Source organism: Hydra vulgaris, chromosome 07, assembly GCF_038396675.1.
Source record: "Hydra vulgaris chromosome 07, alternate assembly HydraT2T_AEP".
Classification (NCBI taxonomy): domain Eukaryota; kingdom Metazoa; phylum Cnidaria; class Hydrozoa; order Anthoathecata; family Hydridae; genus Hydra; species Hydra vulgaris.
In genome coordinates this window covers 8,488,355-8,497,500 of record NC_088926.1, presented here as the reverse complement: position 1 = coordinate 8,497,500, position 9,146 = coordinate 8,488,355, and the positions used below count along the sequence as shown (strand labels likewise).

The 9,146-nt window shown below is 30.9% G+C and overlaps 1 protein-coding gene across 1 annotated transcript; it reads right to left on the bottom strand.

Moving 5' to 3' along the window:
* Positions 1–5,668: 5,668 nt before the first annotated feature.
* On the bottom strand, positions 5,669–6,790 carry LOC136082554 (uncharacterized). Its single transcript, XM_065801965.1, has one exon. The coding sequence runs from the start codon at positions 6,788–6,790 to the stop codon at positions 5,669–5,671; it is 1,122 nt and encodes a 373-aa protein (XP_065658037.1).
* Between the last annotated feature and the right edge of the window lie 2,356 nt (positions 6,791–9,146).

Below are 9,146 nucleotides of genomic sequence, written 5' to 3'. Positions count from 1 at the left end.
CCAACGTATAATTTGTTTTTGAATCCTATATGATTGTAGTTTTAATTACAATCTCTTATGTGCAGCTTAGTCAATAATTAAAATTAAAAAAAACGGATTCTGGTGGGAGGAGAGAAGTTTATACCCCTCATTTTCCCTGGATATGTCACTGGTTTTGAGAAAAGAAATTTCTTTTTAAATTTTTAATCTTCTTTAATTAATCTTTATTAAATCTCTTCTCAAATCCATAATTTTTTTTAATAGTTATAAATGTATTATTTAATGGAATGGAAATTTTCTAAATTATAAAATAAATATACATTTTTTTCATAAAGAAAAGTTTTTGGTGTAAATAATAGCAACACCATATAATTAAGTCTGTGCACGATGGTAATGATGTATCTAATGAGGCTAATGCGTTATCTAGCCACATAGGCATTAATTCAACAACGGAACATATTTTGGCTGGGAATGGTAAAAAACATTACCGCTTATGTTTCAGAATGTGACAACTGTCAAAAATCAAAAAACTTGAAGTTAAACCATTATTACAAAACATATCAATTCTAAAAGGAAACATGAAACAGGTTGGGATTGATTTGACTCAACTCCCAGAAGTAAATGGTTATAAATTTATGATAGTACTTATCAATTATTTCTGCAAATGCGTAGAAGCTGAACCTCTCTTTGATAAAACAGCCAAATATGTGGCATTATTCCTGTATAAACAAATATGTAGACACGAATGTTTTGAAATACAGATGAACGATCCAGGTCGTGAGTTTCTGGATGAGCTGTCTAATGAATTTCACAGGAAAACTGGGACTCGTCAACGCATGTCAAATGCATACCATCCTCAAGCAAATGGGGTAGTAGAACGTCATTATCAATTAATAAAACGAACCTTGGTAAAGGTGTTAGAAGATGCTGCTATTGAATTGCCGTTTATCACTGACAGTGTTTTGTTTTCAATGAGAATTAGATAACACAAATCAACTGGGTTTCACCCTTTGCATTACTTTATCAAAGAGAACCAGTTCTGCCGATTGATATAGATCAGAACTTGATTGACTGTAATGATAATGCTACTCTGATTGACGATGATTCAAATAACAAAGAAGCAATAATGGAAACTTTCAACAAAGAGAATGAAATTAAGAAGTGTATTTTCGATGAAGCTTATGAAAACATCTAAAAGTCACAAATAAGGCAAAAAACGTAACTATGACAAAAGAGTCAATCCAAAGAATAGTATTTCTATAGGAACAAAATTGTTATTGCGAAATCATAAACGTGATGAAAGAAAAGGTGGAAAGCTTGAGATGTGATGGATAGGACCATACACAGTAACTAATATTTCAAGTTCAAATAACTGCAGTTTAAAGAATAAAAATAATGTAATATTGAAAAATAAGTATAACCTAACAAGTTTGTCCTTTTACAAAGAGAAATTCTCAAAAAATAACAGCATTTAATTAATAAGTTATCAAATAATGATAATTTTAAAACGGAACCAATTATCAAAGATGTTGAATCAAGTAACAAATTCAATAATGCTTAACATGAAAGCAAAGAAAATGCTTCAAATGAAAGAATTGCAAAATGTGAAACTCTTGATATGAAAAAATCGATTGCGGAAAAGTTTTGAATTGTTCGCAAACATAATGTCGCCTTAGAAAACATTAACTTAATTCTTTGTCCACAGGGAGTTCATAGAGTTTAAGGAGATAGAAACTGCTTTTTTAAAGTAGTGCATTTTATCATAACTGGTAATAAAGATGGTCATGAACTAATTAGAGACAAGGTTGTTAACCATATGTGCAACGAAATACAGGATGAAATGACTGGATAATTGAATATGCCAATTCGTGCGCATATTTGTAAAACCAAAATACTTGAAAATGCGGCATGGGCAACTTATGCGGAGATAATTGGATGTGCTTCATTTATGCAAGTAGATATTTAAGTATACAGCAAATATGGAGTAAAAACAAAATGGATAATCAAAAGTGATTATTCTATATTTCTAGACAATTCAACTGGAATTCATTTTGATGTTGTGATTAACCATTGAAAATTTAGTGCACTTATTTATGTAATAATTACAATTTGTATAAAGCTGTATAGTTTCCAGGGATTCTCAACAATTTTTCACCGCATTTACTAACTTTAAAGAAATAAATAAAATATTAAGTAAATTTTTCACAAACAAAATAAGATAGCACGTGATTTCGATTTCAAACTTGATTGTTTACTAATTGTATAAAGTATTTGAACCATATTTATGAAAATTTAAATTGACGCAAAGTTCTGGCGGTCAAATTTCAGAGCAGTGAGAAGTATACAATTATAATTTATCATAAAATAAATACAACTTATTAGTTTCTTATTTGCATTCCTTTTATATCCTTTTATAAATTTTGTCTTTTTTTTAAAAAATGATTAAAATAGTTTGTTTCAATTACCTTATGAAAAATGATTGAAATAATTAGATGCGTATAAAATGTAACTTAAAAATACAATGATATTATTTTCCATTACAAAACACAAAAGTTATCAAATAACAGCAGTAAGTGATATGCACTCTGTCAGCATAAATAGCCAACAGATTTAAGCTTCTGAAACAGATTATTCTAATATAGTAATCTGCCTGACACACAATCACCCAGTCAGGAGATGAAAAACTAGTTTCCCCAGCTGGTTTTTATGATATACCGGTTAGACACTTAACAGTATGGATATGTTCATAACTAAACCAAATTTGCTATTGTGAAGTTAAAATTTTTTGGTTATGGTTTGCTTTATAAACGCAAAATAAAGATGACCAACGTGAGCGTATTAAGTTTTAATTTTTCTAAAGAGCTGCATTATTAACTAAGAAATGTCCAAATTAATAAAAAGAAAAAATTCTTCATTAAAAGATAAAAAAGTCTTTTGTTTAATTGATGTTAGATTATGCTATGAAATATGTTTACTTTGTTCAAGTCAAGCTTATTTTACAAGTTCGACATTTCAAATAAGTTTAGTGCTATATTAATTGATATTAAAAGGTTTAAAATTCTGCTTTATAACTATTGTGTTAAAAGTATTTAGAAATAGTAGGCATTTTATTACGTGTTTTGGAGTTCATTTTCCCCGTATAGTTTTTAAGCACTATATCGTCAATAAAGTTATTGATCCTCGTTTTCAATCACTATATCATCGATAAAATTATTGATCCTCGTTATATAATTGTGTGATTCTTGATACTTTTTGTTTCAGTCAGAAACATCACTTTTCTGTTCAATAGCGAAATAATGTGAAAGGTTTGAACCAAAAAATTAATTACGGATATAGAATTTCTCTGGAGGGAATTCAAGACTTTCTACTATGCTCCATCAGAAAAAAAAATCATTAGTCTTATTGTTCTATATGACAAAACAAAAAAAAACCATCTAATAAATTGAACTGGGCACTTCCTCAGTTATTTGATGTCATCGACATTAATGGCAAATAGAGAGACTTCAATAGAGAATGGAAAAGCACAGAAGATAAAAGCTCTATTAGTGGGAAGGTGAAAGTGGAGGAAATATTTGCTATTCAATGGTCAAATAAGCCACTTTGGAATCAATAAAATGAGTCCGACTATCAAAGGCTTATCCTCAAGCCTCTATCCAATCACAACCTTCGCAAACATAATCATTGGATTCTGAAACCTCTGATTTTTCACCAGAGCCTACGAGCAAACCAGAACTCAACTACTCCTTCGTTGATAAATTAACAAATAAGTCTCTCCTCCGACTGATTTCCACCTTGTTGCAACAGATGATGTTAACACTGGCGAGATCCTTGGATGGCGAGATGATTTCAAGTTCTTATATAAACTATATCAGGTTTATCATCATTGTAAAACACTTCACTTTGGCCTAGATTCTGCTGGAAGATACTACCAAATTTATCAAGCAAGGTAGAAATCATAATAATATTGATCTTATATATTGCTCATTTTAATAGTCCTTTAAATATTTGAAAATTCTTACATAATCAATATATACATTTAAATGTATATATATATATATATATATATATATATATATATATATATATATATATATATATATATATATATATATGTGTGTATTTATATATATATATATATATATATACATATATATATATATAAATATATATATATATATGTGTATATATATATACATTTAAATGTATATATATATGTGTATTTATGTATATACATATATATATATACATATATATATATATTTATATAAGTATATATATATACGTATGTATATATATTCATGTATGCATATATATATATATATGCATATATATATGTATGTGTATATATATATATATATATATATATATATATATATATATATATGTATATATATATATATATATATATATATATTTATATTTATATATATATATATAGGGTAAAGTGAGTTTAACTGGGTACAGTTTTTTTTTTGGGTGATGTAATTGTAACAAATTACTGCTTTTCAATATTTTTTCTGTTCATAACTATGAGAATATTAATATTCCATCTAATAAATTCAAATGAATTAGTTAATATATGCTGTGGCCTTGTAAATATTGCATTTTTTAGACATGTGTCCCGTGGCCCAGTTAACCACAGTGACGGGTTTAACTGGGCCACCCTATGGGGTTGACTGGGTCCATACTAGTGAAACTACAATAATATTAGTTTTTATTTTGATAATATATTTAGTTAAGAAAGATATAATTAATAAACAAAATAAACGTGATAACAATAAAATTATACAATAAAAAAAACACAAATTAGTGAAAAATTACACCTTCGATGTGAAAAAATTGTATGAATATTTCAACTATTAAACATTAATAAAACACTATGTTTACATAAAAATGGAATAATTGGAAAAATCGAATTGAAAGGAATATAAATTGGCGAATCGTCCCGTTTCTCCGTGAAATAGAGGAGTTGGCAATTTTCGAACAATATCGAATGCAGGAACGAAGGTCAGCTCCTCATCTGTAATATAAAATTTTGTTGTCCTATTTTGATTTTTCAGCCACTTAACGCTAAAACCATCTTGCGTTTTCGAAATTATTTTGGCAATATAGTGCCTGCTAGACTTTTTCTTAGCTCCGTGCACCATAGCAAGCACGAAATCATCGACGGTTATGGGCTGGTTAAAATCATCCGTATCTTCTCCAGAAGATAATTCTGAAATATCCTATGAATAATCGGCATACTCTACTTCTGATGATCCTTCATCATTGGACTCTATTAATATTTTACGCTTTTCTTTTCTTGGGGCAATGGACTTAGGCTTAGATTTATTTGCACGCATTTGTGCAGCTTCTTCCAATTGCCGTTTGACTGGAGTATCCGTTAAAACAGCAGACTTTCCTTTCTGCTTTGGTTTTCTGTTATTTTTACGCATTCCGGCTTTAGGGAATGGTCGTATTTTTCCGGAGAAATAAGTTGACAGTCAGTTAGTGAGGTTGGTATTTCTATAGTGGTTGATACTGATGTTGAGGGTAATGATGTCGATTCAATGGTTGTATCTGAAACAGTTGGATCTGGTCTATCTGTAACTGTTGCAGCTAAAAAATCTTCCTCTGTAAATATTTGGGAATCAAATGGATAGATTCCTGCTGCTTTGAACCCTTGGGAAATATTCCTTGGCGTAAATGCTTACGGAAAAGCAGTCCCCCGTAATTCTCCTATGTCATAAATTGTGATTGGAGTCGCAGGATGGTTTGTCATCCAATCATTGCAGGCTCTGTTGTAGTATTTTTTTAAGGGACCGAATACGCTCACATCCAGAGGCTGCAACTTATGGCTGCAGTGCGGAGGGAAGGTCAGCAACATTATGCCAATAGTCTTTGCATAATTCAACGCAGCAATACTTAAGTGGCTCTCGTGGTTGTCTAATAATATCAACTTTGGACTGTCTGTTGTAGGTCTTACGTGATCGACAAAATGTTTGAGGACATCAATAAAAATATCTGAAATCATCCATCCAGATTTTGTTGCTGCACCTTTTGTTCCAACAGGTGCGCCTTTAATCATGTGTTCCTTAAAAAGCACTCTGGGAAATAGCAAATATGGAGGTATTGCAGTTCCTGTAGCTCCAACAATACAACATGCTGTAACCAAGACACCTCGTTCAGCTGATGTTGCCTGGCCAACTTGCTTTTGCCCCTTTAAAGCCAAAACTTTTACTGGTTTATGTACACTTGTGAGACCAGTCTCATCTAAGTTAAAAATGTCTTGTGCTTGTAGATTAAATCGGTTAATAACACCTTCTAAATTTGAAAAAAATGCTCCAACATTAGTTTTATTGAAACTAGTGCAACGGCTAAGGCTAGTTTGTTCGGGGGTTCTTAGCGCCAAACTCTGTCGTCTCATAAATGAATGCAGCCATTCTATTCCAGCCATTTTTTCTTCTGTCCAATTACATTTCACGTTTTTGTTATTTGCTATGGCAAACTCAAAAGCTAAGCGACGAACTTGGGTAAATGAAAGTCCATGGTGAATGTTGACTGCATCTTGAATATATTTTTTCAATAGCAATTCTTCACTTGAGTTGAAAACGAGTAAATGTTCATTTGATGGTCGAAAATTAACCTTAACTCTATCAGGTGTATTTTTAATTTTGAGCACATACCTGGCTAATGTATTTTTTGGTATCTGATGACTGGCTGCTGCTTTTCTTCTCGATAGTTCTCCTTTTAAAATTATTTCAGTTGCCGTTTTTAAAGCATCAATGGAATACGATCTGTGCGTTGTGGTACGTTGACGTTGACGGGGCATTTTAATTTAATTTATTTATAAACTGGAATAAAAAAAAACATAATTAGTTGATATAAATGTTAATTAAATGATTATATTAAATTAATTTTTAGAGAGTACGCTAAAGTATCAAGACGGTTTGTCTTTTGTTAATTATGGTGTTCATCGTGCTAAATGATTGCTCAACGTGAAGACTACTGAATATACTTAATACCTAAATAATTTTACTAACCTCTAAATATATTTTACACTCAAGATCTTCTGCCCACTAATGTTAGGATGCTTAGTGTTTTAATACATCTTTGTTAACTTGGTTGCAAAAAATGCTACTAGAATACTATGTTAAGAAAAAAAAATTTGATATTAAAATCAAGTTCAGCATGAAAAGCCTTTCCTATCATTATCGCAGCTTCGTGGTCATATTCCCTAACACTATCGCAGCTTAGTGGTACATAGGCTTTGAGATACAACAAACAAATGTTGTTGTATTTAAAATTTTATATAATTTTTTCACAAATTAATACCAAAAAACGTTTTGAGATACTTTGCTTTAAGATTTGGCTTTGAGATACAACAAATAAATGTTGTTGTATTTAAAACTTTATATAATTTTTCACAAATTAATGCCATAAAACGTTTACGGAAACTTAAAGGAATTTTAAGTGAATTTCCGGAGTTCCGCGAACTCCCGGAAACTCATCTCTGAATGAATGATGTGATTTATCACACAAAAGATTAATTTTTTTTTCCTGACGACAAAAATTTTCTTTTCTATCGTTCTATAGTTATAACAAAAATTAATATTATATTAACATCAATTAAAAACGCATTAGCATAATTACAAAGCGTTATTTTTAAATGATTATAATTTCTTAAAAAAGCTCAGAAGCAGAATATTTGTCTTAAATCCATGTGACCACCATCGAGGTTGGTCTGACTCATCTATAAAAAAATCAGAATTAGATTTGTTGTACTTAAAATGAATGATGTGACGTTTTTACAGAATTGTTGTACTTAAAATGAATGTGATGTTTTTATTTAACTTTCGGGTAATTACCCGAATATTCATATTCAGGTAACTACCCAAAACAACTATGAGTTTTGAAATATGAAAAAATAATGAATCTATATATTCATAATTTTTTGATGGGACTCGAGACCCTAACTCGTATCCAGGTAGATTTTTCGGGTGTTACTCGAATTTAATTATTCAGGTTTTTACTCCAAAGTTGAAAAAACACGTTTCTTTTTAATCGGGTAATACCCGATACCTGATACCCGTAGAATACCCGATACTTGACACCCGTAGAAAACAACTTATTTCATTTATCATATTGAATTACCAATAACAAAAAAAAATTGAAATATGAATATTAGTACTGAGGAATTCAAGTTTCATGATTAGTCAAAAGTTAAAAATAGACAGGCCATTTTAAATCTGAAATTTCATCCTGTAATTTACTCTTTCATGAACACTATCTATTTCTATTTTCATGAACAATAACTCTTTCGTGAACACTGCTCCATTCTGCTAACACTTAAACTTTACTAAAACTTAAATTTCCTTACAGTGCAAATGTTCCCTGTACTTGAAAACACTCTTTTCAGAAGAAGCGGTGGGGCTCGGATATCTAGAAGTTGCCTAGCAAGCCTTGCAAGCAGTTTATTTGCCTGCATTAACCCTCAAAAAGTCCAACATTTCTACTATTTTCCCGGGTAGTCCATCACCAAGGTATTTGTCTACCTCTATTATAACGTTTTCTTTTGCAGCTGATTTCCTTCCTTTAAACGTATATGTTGCTCCATACTTTCGTGTGTGGTGATTGTCCAACAAAATAGCCATCAAACTGTCGGCATCCAAAAAAACCGCGTCCTCTATGTTTTGATCTTAGGTTTCAGGTGATGTGGGTTGCAGTGTGGGGTTTCTGTCAACAAGGTCCTTTAGTGTGTTCACAAGGGTGTTCCTCGCAAGGTCATAACGGTCTAGTCTTTCTGTCAATGCTCCTTTTGCTTAGAGATCTAAGAAATGGGCCACAATGTACTTCATCTGTACACTTCTACAATGTGGGAATCTTCTATCGATCTCCAGCAAAAGTAGTTTAAAACTTCTTGGATTAAGGCATCCTTGTTATGAATTGTTATGAATTAAGTACTAATTCCACCTAATCCATATAAATATCAATTTTTAGCTAATTATTACTGATATGGAGTAGGTGGAATTGATACTTACATGGACTATTAGTTCCACCCACTCCATGTAAGTATTAATTTTTTACTTAGTTGAATATTATCACTTACATGGAGTGGATGAACCTAATAACTAATAGTAGCCGTAACGTAGTGGTTAAAGTTCTGGTTCAGAACCCAGAGGTTTCAG

Excerpts from the sequence above, each read along its gene's own strand:
- LOC136082554 (XM_065801965.1), bottom strand. The coding sequence starts at position 6,790 with ATGCCCCGTCAACGTCAACGTACCACAACGCACAGATCGTATTCCATT.